Below are 18,059 nucleotides of genomic sequence, written 5' to 3'. Positions count from 1 at the left end.
TTTAATACCATACCCACCGCTAATCACACCAGTTTAATACCAACCCTAACCCTAATCGTACCAATTTAATACCCAACCCTACCACTAATCACACCTGTTTAATACCCAACCTTAACTACACAAATGTAATGCCTAACTCTAACCATAACTTAGTAACACATAGTAAAAAGGTGATACTTATTTTATATGAATTGAATGTATCGACTCCGGTGTCAATATATGTGACTAAAGCATGAATAGGCCTCAGAATACTACATATTTCAATGATGATATGATGAATGATAATATTGTGTAGAGTCAGTCTAGTTGAGAACAAAATGACCTTGTAAAAGGAGTGTGGCTCCTGGAGCGAGACTTGGGCAGGGACCTGAAGCTGGACCTATTCTCTGTTTAGTGAAAATGTGTTTGAAACTGCCGCTCTCCCTGCAGATGGTGATGTCGGAGGCCATGTCTCGTCGAATCCGAGCTGTCTTTAACTCCTTCAACCTCTGGACCATCGTGCTGTACAACGTCCTGGCCCTGAACAGCCTGGACTTCGCTAAGACGGTGGCCAAGAGGCTGCTGCTCAAAGGTCAGTAGTTCTGTACTCTTTTTTGTGCTATTCTTCAGGTGAGAGAGTAGAACATTAATTTAGTGCAGAATTGTACTAATTCAGTGAGGGGTGGCTAAGGAGGTAGAGCAGGTTGTTCAATGATCGCAGGGTCAGTGGTTTGAATCCCGACTCCTCCTATCCGCATGTCAAAGTGTCCTTGGTCAAGACACTGAACCCCAAATTGCTCCCAATGAGCAGGTTGGCACCTTGCCATTGGTGTGTGAATGGGTGAAAGAGAGGCCGTTGTAAAGCGCTTTGGATAAAAGTGCACCCCATTTACCATTGACCATAATTCTTTGAATAATGTGCGTTGTGTACTCTGACAAAGGAGCTTGCACTGAAATGCGTTAGAACCCTTTCTATATGGATGCTAGTCTGGGGCCATTTGCTTTGCAAGTTAGATCAGGTCAAGGCGAAGCTGCATCCACCAGATGACAGTTTGGAATAGGCGGGCTCTAGACAGTCTGGGAACAATCGCTTCACATTTTACCGGTCTAATAGTCTGGGGCGAGTCGCTTTGCATTTAACTGGTCTAAGGCAGGTCTAGGAAGAATTGCATCTGCCGGACAACAGTTTTGGAGAGGCGGGCTCTAAACAGGATCTGAATCTGATAGTGAACGGAAACCATGGTGACATGAGGCCAAGTAGCTGTTTTTTTCCATACAGTACATGTTGAGTGTTGATGAGTCATGTTGAGTGTTGATGAGTCATGTTGATGAGTGGTGTTGAGACGAGTCATGTGAATATTGATGAGTAGTGTTGAGTGTTGATGAGACATGTTGAGTATTGATGAGTGGTGATTTGTTTTTCCAGGGTTCCCCATAACCACTATATTGGTGATGTTTGTGACCTACTGCCTGGTGCAGCTGATAAAGGAGAGAGAATGGAAACAGGCTCTGATTGATGATCCCGACCCAACCCCTCCCCCTACCCCTACCCCAGCCATGGCCACGCCCACTGCAGCACAGCCACTGGTGGAGCCAGGCAAGGAGAAAGCCGAATAATGATTGGATGCTCACCATGTCTGTCAACATTGCATTTCTGAATCAATGTTTCCAATTCTGTCACACAGGTGACTTGGTAACAATACATATGTCCTGTAAAATGATCTGTACTATAGTGAAATCAAGGTGTTGGTAGAATGAGAAAGTACAGTATAATGCAAAGAGCACTGGTATGCAAGGTTCACCCAACAAGTGTTATCATGGATACAGATTTTATACCATGTATCAAAATATAAGCTCTGTTTCTCTGCATTGTACATAAACAATGGTTGTTCTTGTACAAACAAACACCTCTGTGTAGAAATGTGGCTTTTTTCTGAGAAGAATATGAGCTAAGCTCATACAATCTTGTCCAATGTAAAGTGTCTATCCAAATATAATACTATTTTAGCCAATTCCAGTGTATTGACATTATTGCCATTATTTCCCCGTTTTTCAGTCCATGTTTTTCTACTTGTATAGTATTTTATGTCATATCTTGTGTAGTAGTTATGTAGTACTTTAGTATTCTTGACTGACAGTTTTTCTTATACATACTGCATTGTATCATATGAAGTGCCAGTCTCCAATGACACAGACCATCTCAGTGTATCTCGGATCAGAGGGTGGGGGACATAATGGCTTTAGTCCACTATAAATATATCTGAGTCTCTAAAGGAGTGCTGCTGTCATTAAGGGCTGTTTGGTGTTGCTTTGGGATATTTCTGTAAGGCTACATGAGCACACATCCCAGTTCCTCCTGAAGAACTGATCCACACTGTAAACACTTTGAACAACTGTTATCTGGAATGGAGAAGAGAGCCACAATCAAACTTCAACACCAGATGGGCTGGAGTAGTAGGTGATTATGTGAGGTCTGGTATATAACCTGGACTCGCTTTATTATGTGAGCCAACAGTAACCACAGCCTACTGTATAGTTGCCACAACCTTAGCTCAGAGATCTGAACCCTGACTCAGACCGTCTACACCACTGGATCCCTTTCCTCATGGCTGCTAACACAGCAGGGCTTGTTTTGAGTTCTCCAAAAAGGCGACTTTATTTCCTCCCCTCCCTGAGGTATTATAGAATATAGAACCATGACTTGACGGTGAGGAAGTGAGGACTGGATGTTGTATTTTAGATAATCCGAGCGGTCGTGCATGGGTCCTACATGGCTCGGTGTGGGGCAGCGGTCTGGAGGCTGGATGGGGCGGAGGAGGAGGGCCAGGGTGTGAGAAGTGGGTATTACATTTCACATGTTCCAGAATGGATTCTGCAGCCCCACAGTGAGCTAGCAGGCTATAAATAACACACCAGTTGGAGCTTGGCTGAAGGGTAGAAACAGCTGATCAAATCCAGCTGGCCCCTGAGTTCATGAGCTAAATGATCCCTGGCTGGCCAGTCAGAGAGCTGGAGCTCTGAGCTCTTGCAGTGAACAGAAGACCCACAGAGAACCACAGAATATCCCCCTCACTCCCTGAACCTCCACTCTGCTGGGCACCTCTTCCAGCCCGCACTGTGATCTCGCTGGCCTGCTACCATGGCTCTGCCCATCGACCCCACCGAGGAGCCCCGCATGTACCAGCAGACCCTGCTACAGGATGGCCTGTACGACCTGCTGGAGAACGACACTATGGTAGACTGTGTGCTGAAAATCAAGGATAAGGAGTTCCCGTGTCACCGCCTGGTGTTGTGCGCCTGCAGCTCCTACTTCCGCTCCTTCTTCCTGTCTGGCGTGGAGGAGAGCAAGCAGCGTGAGATCGTGCTGGAGGATGTGGAGCCCGGTGTCATGGGGCTGATCCTCAAGTACCTGTACACCTCCAGCATCAACGTCAATGAGCAGAATGTCCAGGACATCTTCTCCGCGGCCAACATGCTCCAGATCCCCTCCATCTTCACTGTGTGCGTGTCCTTCCTGCAGAAGCGCCTGAGCCTCAGTAACTGCCTGGCAATCTTCCGCCTGGGCCTGATGCTGGACTGCCCCCGCCTGGCCGTCTCCGCTCGCAACTACGCCTGCGAGCGCTTCCAGCTTGTCTCGCAAGATGCCGACTTCCTCCAGCTGGGTGCCAGCGAGCTGGCGGCTGTCCTGACGTCAGACACGCTGAACGTGGAGACAGAGGAGAGTGTGTTTGAGGCTGTGATGAGGTGGGTGGCAGAGGACGAGGAGGCCCGGCGGAAGGAGCTGCCTGGTCTGTTGGACTGCGTGCGTCTGCGTCTGGTCACAGAGGAGTACTTCAACGAAATGGTGGAGAAAGACGAGTGGATCAGCTCCGACCCGGAGATCGAAAAAAAGCTCCAGCTGGTCCGAGACGCCCGCACGGGAAAACTGCCAGAGGTGAAGGAGAAACCCAAGAAGACGGAGGAAAAGAAGGAGGAGGGAGGAGGGGAAGAGGAGGAAGAGGAGGAAGAGGCTCAGCTTCCTGGTATCCTGAACGACAACCTGCGCTTCGGGATGTTCCTGAAGAACCTGATGTTTGTCGTCAGCGAAACAGGTGCCGTGGCCTACGACCCGTCAGGAAACGACTGCTACGTGGCGTCACTCTCCACGCAGGTCCCAAAGAACCACGCCAGCCTGGTCACCAAGGAGAACCAGGTCTTTGTGGCGGGCGGACTGTTCTTCAACGAACACAACAAGGAGAACCCATTCAACTCCTACTTCTTACAGGTATGTATCCTTGTGTAAGCAAGTGAAACTGAGTCCTCGTGAGTCCTTAAGTACAGTAGCTAGCAAGTTGTTGGTTAAACTCACTCCCGCTGTATAAATACCATCCAAACGCGCAGATGAAGAGCTAGCTTTTCATGGGAGTAGCTGGTTAAAACGGTGTTTGTTGAATGCCATCCTGGGCATGGCGAAACGTATGGGTTACACTCACATAGAAGGATAATATGATGCCAATATACTGCTGCCATCTTGGACAGGTGTCTCTTGCAAAATAACATTTTAACGTATGAATAGGGTTTGAACGTGTAGGGAATGTGACTTTTAACAGAAAATATGCAGGCCTATTGTTTATTATTATTATTTATTTATTTTATCTTTATTTCACCAGGGAGGCAATTGAGACCAATGTCTCATTTACAGTGGTGCCCTGGTTACACAGCATCATATAGAAAACCGTATAGACACTATATTTATTGTGTAAGAGATTCAACCACCCTGATGCTGTGGTGCCTCATTTCCTGTCAATACTAATTTGACCATATGACCTTCCAGTATGACCCAGTGAGTGCTGATTGGCTGGGCATGCCCCCCACCCCCTCCCCACGCTTCCTGTTTGGGCTGGCGGAGGCGGAGAACTGCATCTTCATAGTTGGAGGAAAGGAGCTGAAAGAGCAGGACGTAACATTGGACTCTGTCCTGGTCTACGATAGACTGTGAGTCAAAAGTTTCGATCGTACAATGATGCATACTAGTTTATATACAGTAAAATATTAATTAATTAAGATTAATCATTTCTAAATTGTTCTTAATTGATTCTCTCTCTCTCTCTTTCTCTTTCTCTTTATATATATATATATATAGTCCCCGGATTGTGTCAGCCACGCTCATGCCTCTATTTGAATTGAAAAAACAATTATATCTCTTTGTTGCCCTATATCTCACGACTATTCTGGTATAATATTGTTCACCTCACTCAATCGGTGCTTCTGTGACAGGCTGTTTTGTAGAGTGTCGCAGGGGTAGCTTGTCACAGTTGTGGCACCTTTCTCTACCAACTCCAAAAACTCAACAATTTTATTACAATAAAGAAAGTACACTCTCAAAACATTTTTATCACAGAATCTGCAGAGAAATTACACATTGTCCCCCTCAAAGTAGTGCACTTCTGCATTCGCTTTTGCCACCCATGGAAGCACTTGGCAAAGTCCTCCTCTGTGAGCCCCCTAGTTCCCCACTCACAGTGGCTTTGATCTCTTCCACGGAGGTGGGTGGCAAAAGCGAATGCAGAAGTGCATTAACTCTGGGGAGGGACTACTTTGAGGGGGACAATGTGTAATTTCTCTGCAGATTCTGTAATAAAAATGTTTTGAGAGTGTACTTTCTTTATTGTAATAAAATTGTTGAGTTTTGGGAGTTGGTAGAGAAAAGTGCCACAACTGTGACAAGCTACCCCTGCGACACTCTACAAAACAGCCTGTCACAGAAGCACCGATTGAGTGAGGTGAACACTATTATACCAGAATAGTCGTGAGATATAGGGCAACACAGGGATATCATTGTTTTTTCAATTCAAATAGAGGCATGAGCGTGGCTGACACAATCCGGAGACTTTTCGGTCGCACCTCGTAATAATTATTTATTACAAATTGTATATATATGTGTGTGTGTGTGTGTGTGTGTGTGTATTCAGGATATACCCTGGCTAGTCAATTATATAATAATTAAGTATATTAATCCAGGCGGGTCAGTTAGGAACAAATGATTCCAATTTGTATTTACGGCCTGGATATTAGTGATATCACTTCCATCCAGCAAAGCAACAGATTCAACTTCAGTGATGAGTCTCTGTGTTGAAGGCCATGGTGAGACTCAGGGATATAACCCATGGATAGAAATGATGAGACAATATGACATAAACAAGACGTGATTCTTCTTATCCAAAGCTCTTTCAAATGGGCGGAGTCAGAGCCCCTGCCCTACCCCGTTTACGGCCACGGAACCGTGTCACATGACGGCATCGTCTATGTGATTGGAGGAAAAGACGACAGCAAGTGAGTTTACAATGTACTGTACGTCTTCTACCATCACCACTATCCTCTACAAGGTTGGAAGCATAGACATAAATAACTCTTCTTTATGTCTATAGTTGGAAGTAGGCTATACGCTTGCGTTTGTATTTCAAAGTGTACTGTTGAGTTAAAACAATCACAAGCTCTACCCAGCACAGCTCTCGCCTGTCAAATTTAAAATCCCATCGCTTTAGTGAAAGCGGTGTGGCAGAAAGCGTCCTGACAGCGCGCTCCTGTCCTCTGTGAAGGAAATGTCTGAAGCGCGTGAGCGCGTACGACGCCAGGCGGGCGGAGTGGAAGGAGCTTACGCCCCTGCAGCGAGCGCGCTCGTTGTTCGGGGTCACCGTGCACCAGGGCCACATCTACGTGGTGACGGGCGTCACGGACACGGGGATGACGGACACCGTGGAGGTCTACCACATAGCCAGCAACACGTGAGCAGCCTTTTACTTTATTTAGTTTTATTTAACCTAGCCTTTATTTAGTCAGGCAAGTCATTAATTCAAATGTCACTGTTTTCTTGTATTGTAGCCTATTTGCACTGTCATGTCTTTGCACTTTTCTGTCCTGTTCTGCACCCTATGTCGTCTTAATCAGCCTTATCCCAATTCCTAGTATACGTGCACCATGTACATGGTGAATTAACGGATCTTGAATCTTAAAGAACAGATTTTTATTTACTGTGGCGGACTGGTAAGTGACAAGAGCCACTTAAGGGGAAAGGGAGGCTAGAAAAAAGATAGGAGCAGGTTAAAAGCAGGTTAAAAGCACAAAATACATCAATCAATTATTGACAATAATAAAAACTAAACATAGACACAAAATACATCAACTGTCTGTATGTGTGTGTGTGTGTGTGTGTGTGTGTGTGTGTGTGTGTGTGTGTGTGTGTGTGTGTGTGTGTGTGCGTGTGCGCGCGTGTGTGTATGTGTGTGTATGTATATCTGTGCGTATGTGTGTGTATGTATGTGTGTGTTTATGAGTGTGTGTGTGTGTGTGTGTGTGTGTGTGTGTGTGTGTGTGTGTGTGTGTGTGTGTGTGGGTTTGTTTGTGTGTGTGTGTGTGTTTTCCAGGTGGTCGGACCTGGTGCCGTTCCCTCAGGAGCGCAGCTCTCTCTCTCTGGTGTCGGTGGGTGGGTCTCTGTATGCGGTGGGCGGCTTCGCCATGGTGCTGGCTGAGAGTAGCGAGGAGGTCATCCCCAAAGAGATGAACGACATCTGGAGGTGGGAAACGCCTTCAACATGCAGTCATCTCCTTCCATCCTCTCTTTGTAGCATTGGTAGCAGACAGGCGGGTTGTAGGTCATACTTTATTGATCCGCAAGGGGAAATTAAAGTAGCAGTGTACAAATGTCAGACTAAGTGCACATTTAATACAAATTTTACAATAGATACAAAATATACACTGTCTTCAGTTACCATTTTTTGATTGATTGATTTTATTTATGGATAATTGCAAACATTAAAATCCAAGGGATAACATGTAAAAGTATAAACACTTATTTCCAACCTGGTCCCTGATGCTGTAAATGTTGATGGTGTGGACTGGTCGAGCGTTCCTTCTGGTACCTGGCCTTGGTGGTTCCTTCTGGTACCTGGCCTTGGTGGTTCCTTCTGGTACCTGGCCTTGGTGGTTCCTTCTGGTACCTGACCTTGGTGGTTCCTTCCCAGTCCAGCCTGTTGTCTGGAGCCTTGTTCCTCCTGAGGTCCACCACCATCTCCCTGGTCTACTGAGGTCCACCACCATCTCCCTGGTCTTCTGAGGTCCACCACCATCTCCCTGGTCTTCTGATGTCCACCACCATCTCCCTGATCTTCCCTACGTTGAGCTGCTTGTGATTCTGGGTCCACCACCTAACAATGTCCTCTAGTAGGCCTCTGTATTCCACCTCCTATCCCCCTCTTACACATCCAACAATGGCAGAGTCATTTATCACATGTTGTGACAAAAGAAGTGTCTGACCTCTGGAAGGCCACAACTCCTAGCAGCGGTAACATCTCCGGTGAATTCACTCCAGAGGAGTTCGCTGCTGCCCTCCAGCATGTAAAGCCAGGGAAATCTCCGGGACCTGACTCTATCTGCCTGGAGCTTATACTCCATGTCGCACCTGCCTTGAAGTCCTGGTTAAGAGCATTCCTCTTTTCCTGTTTGCGCCAACTCAAGATCCCCAAAACCTGGAGAAGAGCCCTAGTTTGTCACGATCCCTAAGCCGAACAAACCTGAAGGGGACGCCAAGAGTTACCGGCCCACCTCTCTGCTATGTATCCCCTTCAAGGTCCTCGAGCGACTCATCTACGCCCGCGTCGAACCAATCATGGACCCGCTGCTCCTGTGGGAGCAGGCCGGTTTCTGACGTCGGAGATCAACCGTAGATCAAGTCACTTTGATGACTCAAGACATTGAGGACAGCTTTTCAGCCAAAAAGAAGGCCGGAGCCGTCTTTATAGACCTGATGGCCACCTACGACACTGTATGGCACCACAGCCTCACCTGCAAGCTGCTCCACCTGCTGCCGGACAGGCACATGGTCAGCATGATCATGGAGCTTGTCCGAAATCGCAGCTTTACCCTCACCACCTGTAGCGGACAGCGAAGCAGGTTGCGACGCCTTAAGAACGGCGTCCCCCAGAGATCTGTACTGGCCCCCCTCCTTTATAACATCTACACCTACGACCTGCCGAACACAGTCTCCAAGAAGTATGTAAGACAAATGTGAGCTCCGAATACACATCAATGGAACACTCCTGCCATGCTGCGCCGAACCAACCTATCTCAGCGTGACATTGGACAGGTCGCTCACGTTCCGCCGACACCTCAAGTTACTGCGGAAGAAGTTAACAGCTTATGTGGCATTGATGAGGCGACTGGTCCGATCAGGCTGGGACCCCCTCACCTAGGCTCGGGGTGTTAAAAGAATAGCCCCTTGGCCCCGAGCCTGGGGGGAGAGGACCGAAGCAACTTACCCAAACGACGAAGAAGAAGAATAGCAGAGTCGACCGAAAACTTCTGCAGATGTATAACATCACAGTCCAATACCCCGACAGCAGGTCTCTGATTTGTATCTGAAGTCCGATGTGTAGAGTGTGAACAGCGACCGCCCCCTAGTGGTGGGCTCTGGTACTGTACATGTGTGACAGATGACCAGGGGTCCATCTAAAGTCCCCCCACACACACAGGAGCTGCTGCAACTGGCCAGTGCTAGCACGGTGCCATATTGGATAGATGTGTTGTAATTATAGACAGCTGTGTTGTCAGAATTTGCTGTGTTTGATGACGACACAGAGTAGAAAAGAGCTTGAGGAATGTAAGACAGAGATGTCACATCTAATGCTTTATTACTGTAGCATCTGTCATTGAAAATCTCAGCTGCCCACAAATGGTAAATGGACTGCACGTATATAGCGCTTTTATCCTAATCACTTTACAAGGCCTCTCATTCACACACACACACACACACACACACACACACACACACACACACACACAGACACACACACACACAGCGGCAGCTGTTCATTGGGAACAATTTGGGGTTCAGTGTCTTGTCTCGACATGTGGAGAGGAGGAGGCGGGATTCTAACCGCCGACCCTACGGTCATTGGACGACCCGCTCTACCTCCTGAGCCACAGCCGCCCCACAACCTGAAACTGACACATGTCCTCCACACTGCAGGTATGACGCAGAGGAGAAGAAGTGGGTCGGTATCCTGAGAGAGATCCAGTACGCCTCGGGCGCCACAGTCCTGGGTGTGCAGCTCAACACCCTGCGCCTCACCAAAATCTGATCCAACCACCAGGCTAGGACACAGAGACAGACTAGCCAACCACCAGGCTAGGACACAGAGACAGACTACCCAACCACCAGGCTAGGACAGTGACAGACACCCAGGCACCAGGCTAGGACACAGAGACACCCACTCACCAAGCTAGGACAGAGAGACAGACTAGCCAGCAACCAGGCTAGGACAGAGAGACACCCACTCACCAAGCTAAGACAGAGAGACAGACTAGCCAGCCACCAGGCTAGGACAAAGAGACACCCACTCACCAGGCTAGGACACAGAGACACCCACTCAACAGGCTAGGACACAGACGAGCCGCAGACAGACACAGAGACAGATACAATAGGTGTACGACCAGGAGAAGACTGAAACCTCCATCCTGAAGGTCACTTTCCTTCATAATGAAGAAAAACACATTCAGTGTCATGATGAACTTACAAGGACTGAGAGATGTGATGTGATTGGACTCAAAACAATACAAGGACTGCTTTAACTTTTAATGTGTGATTGGTGAATGTGTTATCTTACCAATTGGATCAATGTGTGTTTTTTCATTTTTTACAAGGGCTGACCTTTTATTTGTTGGTGTAAAGGGGGACGCCTTGAACACAATCATGTGTACTTGTATATTTGTACGCAATTCACTTACATGAAATATGGTATTCTTATGATTTGATCGTCAGTGGGCAATGAGAGTGAACACAAAATTGTATGTGTATGAAATTGGGTGAAATAAAATGCTGTGTCTGTGTTAGCTACAGACTAATTCAGAAACTTGTATAGTTTCTAAATACACTATATTGCCAAAAGTATTCGCTCATCTGCCTTTACACGCATATGAACTTAAGTGACATCACATTCTTACTCTATAGGGTTTAATATGACGTCGGCCCACCCTTTGCAGCTATAACAGCTTCAACTCTTCTGGGAAGGCTTTCCACAAGTGTGTTTATTTTTTTACCATTCTTCCAGAAGCTCATTTGTGAGGTCAGACACTGATGTTGGACAAGAAGGCCTGGCTCTCAGTCTCCGCTCTAATTCATCCTGAAGGTGTTCTATCGGGTTGAGGTCAGGACTCTGTGCAGGCCAGTCAAGTTCTTCCACACCAAACCCGCTCATCCATGTCTTTATGGACCTTGATTTGTGCACTGGTGCGAGGTCATGTTAGAACAGGAAGGGGCCATCCCCAAACTGTTCCCACAAAGTTGTGAGCATGGAATTGCCCAGAATCACTTGGTATGCTGAAGCATTCAGAGTTCCTTTCACTGGAACTAAGGGGCCAAGCCCAGCTCCTGAAAAACATCCCCACACCATAATCCCTCCTCCACCAAACTTCACACTTGGCACAATGCAGTCAGACAAGTACCATTCTCCTGGCAACCACCCAGACTCGTCCATCAGATTGCCAGATGGAGAAGTGTGATTCGTCACTCCAGAGAACGTGTCTCCACTGCTCTAGAGTCCAGTGGCGGCGTGCTTTACACCACTGCATCCGACGCTTTGCATTGCACTTGGTGATGTATGGCTTGGATTCAGCTGCTCGGCCATGGAAACCCATTCCATGAAGCTCTCTAGGCACTGTTCTTGAGCTAATCTGAGTGTATATATAGTGTATATATATATTCGGTTTAAGCATTTATTAATGAATGCCCACACCACACACCTCCCCAATACAGAGCACAGGACAACAGATGTCACATCAGACACATAGCAACAGAGTGAGGGCATCTGGTCAGCTGTAAACTGCCCTATCAAGAATGAGTGATGTGATTGGTCAGCTTTAGACTGCTGTAGGGCTGTCTTCGACTCAGGATTTTGTGATTCGACTCAGACTTGGTGTTCAAAGCGACGCGTCGAATCGTCGATGTGTTTTTTCTCTTTCTCCTGGCTATCAGAAAATCACTTGACATCAAGTTTCCGTGATTATTTTGGTTAGGCCTATATTGGTAGCCTATAGAAACATTCAATTGTTGCCAAGGCACATTTCTGAGTAGGTTAGGGTATTTGAAATCAACGAGAATGACAGTTACATAATTACAGCATTTTAAATAGCTAGAATAGCCTGGCTATCGGTTTGTGGAATAAGATGGAGGGATGCTTCATTTTGTTCAATCTTTTTCTGAACGAACTTTCGTCCATTTAGGTTATGCTTGAATAGCCTTTATTGGGCTATTTTACCTTGATTGGTGTTTATTATTTTCCGTTGAACAAAAAAGTAGAATAAAGTTTCAAAATAAATTATTAGCCTTGCTCATATTTCCGCTCCTCTAAAATCCTCTCCGCTGCCTCCGAATGTGTTTGATAGCTTGTTTCAAGTGCAGCCCATCCCTCTTTCTTGCATTGTCCATAGTTTGGACCACTAATAATCGAGATAATTAATAGACAGGTTATCAATATCTTAAACATTTTGTCTTCATATCCATTTTGTGACATGTCGGGAGATTCGTTCCCCCCCATATGTCTAGGCTGAGGGGAGACCGCCGGAGTCGGGAGAGCTGTGAAACTTTCAACTCAAAATTGCAGGCTGCACAATAAAATACACCTGTTTTCTTGTTAAACATGAATCATCTAGCATTGTCCATCTACTTCGGATGCCCCATGTTTTTATACAGTTTCACATATCCTAGGGTTGGGCAATTTGACGATAGTCTCCTCAACTGCGCATTTGAATGCTTGCGCGAATCGGCTCGGCTCATACGTTGGGCAGCAGTCAACAAGGAAATGTTTTGGCTGTCACTAAAGCATTTTCACAGACGTTAGAGCTCAAGCTGTCTATGGGAGACCCTATTTTTACCATTGGATATACAAGAAGATTGATTTAGGAAAGCAGTGTGATATTCCATTTGGGAAATGCACGTGATTGCTGGCGCATAGTAGGCTAGGCTAGGCTACACGCTTAGCGGAGGGGAGAGGGGCTCCCTGCCTTCTTCCCTCTGCTATATCAGTCTTAACTCTTCTTTTACAGCCCAACAAATAGCTACGGTAATAGCCTAGGTCTAAAACGAATGATTGGCCTGTGCTTGATCTTAGTCCACCTCCTAGTCCTTGACAGTGGAGCAGAAATCGACTTAAAGAATCTCTGTCGACGGGGGACTCACACGCTTGCGTTTGATGCGTCAACTTTGACGGATGGCGGAAGGCGTGTCTGCCGCACGCAACAACAACCAATCACATTGTCCAAAACTGCGCTCGCAACAGCCGAGTATATTCTCCGAACCTGCTAGCGCGAACTATTTTGAAAACCCACCCGGCTTTTCGTTTAGTGCCGTCATGGATGCTAATCTGGTCGAACGTGTGGCGATCGTTTATGCATTGTGGTTGAGGCAACGTGAACGTGGTGCCCGCAGGTATTGGGTACATCCTATCCTGAAAACAAACAATTCAAACAGCGATTGTCCTCCATCTTGGTATCGAAAAATGTGAAATCCCGCCTTGCGATGACGTCTTTCTCCGTCAAGACATCTGATTGGTCGGCAGCTCCGGCAACGCATCTGAAAGTTGAAAATGTTTTAACTTTCGACGCTAGCAACGCAGGCAACGCAACGCACCGGGACAACAACGGAACCAGAATGCCATTCGGCTGCGGCTATTGAAAGTGAATGGCATCCGTCAAAGTTGACGCATCAAACGCAAGCGTGTGAGCCGGGCATTACGGGGGACTCACACGCTTGCGTTTGATGCGTCAACTTTGACGGATGGCGGAAGGCGTGTCTGCCGCACGCAACAACAACCAATCACATTGTCCAAAACTGCGCTCGCAACAGCCGAGTATATTCTCCGAACCTGCTAGCGCGAACTATTTTGAAAACCCACCCGGCTTTTCGTTTAGTGCCGTCATGGATGCTAATCTGGTCGAACGTGTGGCGATCGTGTATGCATTGTGGTTGAGGCAACGTGAACGTGGTGCCCGCAGGTATTGGGTACATCCTATCCTGAAAACAAACAATTCAAACAGCGATTGTCCTCCATCTTGGTATCGAAAAATGTGAAATCCCGCCTTGCGATGACGTCTTTCTCCGTCAAGACATCTGATTGGTCGGCAGCTCCGGCAACGCATCTGAAAGTTGAAAATGTTTTAACTTTCGACGCTAGCAACGCAGGCAACGCAACGCACCGGGACAACAACGGAACCAGAATGCCATTCGGCTGCGGCCATTGAAAGTGAATGGCATCCGTCAAAGTTGACGCATCAAACGCAAGCGTGTGAGTCGGCCGTTACGCCCAGGCCACACCAACTGCGTGACTGCGTTGAACGTATCGCAACCGCCCTCTCTACTTGAACGCAGCATACGTCACTATTTGAATGCAGCTGTGCGCGCAGGACGAGACAGCGCCGCCGGTAAACCCCATAAAGAAGAAGAAGAAGAAGGACGAGACAGCAATGCCCAATATTGAGGAGAGCTTGATTATTGCGGTCTCTGGGCATCGCTGTATTTATGACAGCAGCTGTGATGCCTATCGCAATTTAAACATGAAAAATGCGGCGTGGAGGCAAGTGGCCACAACTGTAGGTCTTCCAGGTAAGCTAGCTTCAGTTTTCGTGAATCTATTCTGGCTAGCTAACGTAGCTAGCTATTTCATCCATTGCTAGTGTTGAAAAAAGTCAGCGGTCACGTTTTTAGCGCCCAAATTGTTACTGAATAGGCTTCCAAATCTGGCATTTATCTAGCTACCGGTACATACATAAGTAAAGGCTAGTTTATGTATAAGACAAGCTGGCTCAGAGACACACATAAAATAACAGTATAAATGTATACCATGTTGTGTGTAACGTTATATGAGCCATAGCTTGTCTTATACATCATAAATTAGGCTTAATGTAACAATTTTTAGTCTGTCTGTCTGTTAGTATTTGTTTTGGACAAGTTCTAAATGGCCATGTTGGCATTCAAGTCAGCTAACTATGTGTGTGTGTGTGTGTGTGTGTGTGTGTGTGTGTGTGTGTGTGTGTGTAGAAGACGACTGTAGGAAGAAGTGGCGTGGGCTGAGGGATCGCTACCAAAAGGAAAAGAGAGAGGAAAAGGAGAAGAAGAGATCAGGAGCAGCAGCTACAACCCAACAGCCCTGGAGGTTCCTTCAAATCCTATGCTTCCTAGATCCATTCATAAAGCCAAGGGCCACCAGCAGCAACCTACTAGCAGCCAGCCTCTCACCCATGTCCACCGCCAACTTACCAGCTACTGACCCCATCTCTGTGTCCACTGCCAACTTACCAGCTACTGACCCCATCTCTGTGTCCACTGCCAACTTACCAGCTACTGGCCCCATCTCTGTGTCCACTGCCAACTTACCAGCTACTGACCCCATTTCTGTGTCCACTGCCAACTTACCAGCTACTGACCCCATTTCTGTGTCCACTGCCAACTTACCAGCTACTGGCCCTATTTCTGTGTCCACTGCCAACTTACCAGCTGCTGGTCCCTTACCTGTGTCCACTGCCAACTTACCAGCTACTCCCAGAGCCACTGCCCCCATGCCTGTCACCTCCGCCACAGGCCCCACACCTTCCCCTGGCCTGCCACCACCACTGCCGGGCAACAGACGGCATCGGTCCCACCAGCCTATCCCTCTGAATCAATTTCAGCAGCGGCTTCTGGAATCGGTTGAAAGGGATGCCGAACAGGCCAAGGTGACGGATGAGGACATGCTATATACCCAGAGCCTTGTGCCAACATTGAAAAGACTCTCACTGCAGAAGAAGGCAGCTGTGAAAGTGAAAATCCAACTGGTCCTTTATGAAGCAGAGTTTGGTGGTTTTGTATCCTCAATATACTGTACATTTATCCTCAATATACTGTAGTTTCATTTTCTGTTCCAAGTAACCTATGTAACTCTATTCTTCTTACCTCCATCCTCCAGACCCACCGTCTACCGTAGCCTCCAACCCCCAGCCTCCCTCCTACAGCTTCCACACAGCATGAGATGGTTTTCCTCTTATTCACCCTATTGTATTATGCCTACCAGTCCATTCAGTGTCACTATTAGTTTATTAAAGTTATTACTAAACTACAACAAATGAAAACAAGACATTAAAAATATTAATACTGCCACCTACTGGGCTGGTTTGCACATATCACTGCACCCCTCAAATAACTTTCTGTCCTCAATATATCAATTTCATTCATTTTTATGTCTAATTAACCTATATGTAGCCTAACCCTGTTTGTGTTCTTCTCTTACAGATATGGGGATATCCTCTGCGTTGTGGTAATTGTTATTAATTACCACAAGGTAATTTAATTGTTGATTAAAGATATAATCTTTAATTAATAAAGTTTATTTTTCATTATGTTTGTGCATCAGATTCCATCATTTTATAGCCCAATCTCATGTTCAGTCCTTAAATAAGTGTAGAACATACTGTAAACTTTGGGTTCTGGTGAGTAGTGGTACACTGAGTGGCTTTGGATAAAGGTGTCTGCTACTGTAAATGACTACTGTAATACCTTAGTTATCAACCCGGTCATGTCAAATGATTATATAATGCCCTTTTGAGTGTTGTGTAAAATGTAATGAAAGAATGAGGCATGACACTTTGAAAACAATTGCTCTTCATGGATAATGGTGGTTGGTCCTTAAAAGGACCTTTTGGTTTTGACTGGATGAATTGCAGTGTGTGCCTCACTCCACTGTGTGCTGCCAATGGACTTCTCCTACTGCCGACATGAAGAACCTGGTCAGCTTCTCCCTCACTTCGAGTGCCTGCCTGGCAGCGTTGTTGGTGCCTGCCCTGGTGATGTTCTGCAGATTATTACATGGCCTGTCCACCTCCCATGTCGTTGATGGCTCCTGGGCTGTCCTCTTCAGGTAGTTGTGGAGGACACACGTGGCCTTCACGCAGGCTTCCACTTTTGCTGGGGGGAGAGCAATGACCCGCCGATACATCCTCCACTGGGCTGCCAGAATCCCAAACGTGCACTCAACCACCATCCTTGCCCTGGATAGTCGGTAGTTGAAGACTCGATTTTGTCTTGGCAGCTCGTGTCCGGAGTAGGGCCTCATGAGGTTGGATCTCAAAGGGAAGGCCTCATCGCCGACGAACACATGGGGAATGGGTCCCAGGTCTTCAGCCCCCGGGAGAGGTACAGGTGGTGGAATTCCCAGAGTGCCGTCGCGTAGTCCCTGTCCAAAGGCAGAGTCGCGGAGAGTACCCCCATCACTCCCTTTGCCGTAGGCACCGACATCAACAACACGGAAGCAGTACTTCGCATCTACAATGGCCAGGAGCACGATGGAGAAGGTGCCCTTGTAGTTGAAGTACTGCGACCCGGAGCCTGGTGGAGCCTGGATCACAATGTGCTTCCCGTCGATGGAGCCTACACAGTTGGGAAAATCCCATCTCTCCTTGAACTCCGCAGCAATGGCCTTCCAGTCTTCCTCCTTGGGGACAGGCATGTAAACCTCTACCAGACAATCCCAAATAGCTTCCGCCACAGAGGGAACAATGGCTGCCACTGTGGACCGTCCCACTCTAAAGCTAAAGGCAATTGTCTTGAAGGAGTCCCCTGTTGCCATGAATCTGAAAAAGAATGTTATAGTTTAGGATGCATTTTTGTAGGGTAGTGTATTACAGTGTTGTGCTGTGTGTGTACAGTATGTGTGCCTACGTGAGAGATAATTTAGTTTTATTATGTGCAGACAGTGCTACCTGAACCACACATACACCTTATCGTTTATACACAGACAGAAATGCCTCCTACTACAGGGGTTATTTATTCAGGGATAGTCTAGGGCAGGGATAGTCCCATAGGGCAGGGGTAGGCTAGTCTAGAGCCGGGATAGTCCTATAGGGCAGGGGTATTTTAGGGCAGGGCATTTAAAATTATAGATAATAATAGATTATGTTTACATTCATTAAAATCAGATCTGATTCTGTAAGCGTCTTAGGATTTTAATTAATGTAAATGCAGTGTATTATTATCTATCATTTTTAAGTTCCTGGATCCATCACAATTAATAGGCTACCCG

The 18,059-nt window shown here is 46.8% G+C and overlaps 2 protein-coding genes across 2 annotated transcripts in view; both read left to right on the top strand.

The window, feature by feature from the left end:
* Window positions 1–1,596, top strand: part of hhatlb (hedgehog acyltransferase like, b) — a gene marked incomplete at both ends in the record, with an annotated part of 32,194 nt that extends 30,598 nt beyond the window's left edge. The window contains 2 exons of the mRNA XM_084453437.1: window positions 430–571; window positions 1,406–1,596. Of these exons, the coding sequence (XP_084309563.1) occupies window positions 430–571; window positions 1,406–1,596 (333 nt within the window). The remainder of the gene's footprint in view (window positions 1–429; window positions 572–1,405) is intronic.
* A 1,522-nt stretch (window positions 1,597–3,118) lies between these two features.
* On the top strand, window positions 3,119–10,094 carry klhl40b (kelch-like family member 40b; the record flags this gene model as incomplete). The annotated part of the gene is made up of 6 exons (XM_084452380.1): window positions 3,119–4,243; window positions 4,793–4,953; window positions 6,184–6,291; window positions 6,558–6,743; window positions 7,383–7,532; window positions 9,983–10,094. The coding sequence occupies 6 exons, from the start codon at window positions 3,119–3,121 to the stop codon at window positions 10,092–10,094; spliced, it is 1,842 nt and encodes a 613-aa protein (XP_084308506.1).
* Window positions 10,095–18,059: the final 7,965 nt, after the last annotated feature.

Source organism: Borostomias antarcticus (assembly GCF_949987555.1).
Source record: "Borostomias antarcticus genome assembly, chromosome: 2".
In the NCBI taxonomy this organism is placed as follows: domain Eukaryota; kingdom Metazoa; phylum Chordata; class Actinopteri; order Stomiiformes; family Stomiidae; genus Borostomias; species Borostomias antarcticus.
Note: the sequence above shows the minus strand (reverse complement) of the source record. Positions and strands in the feature narration are given on the sequence as shown.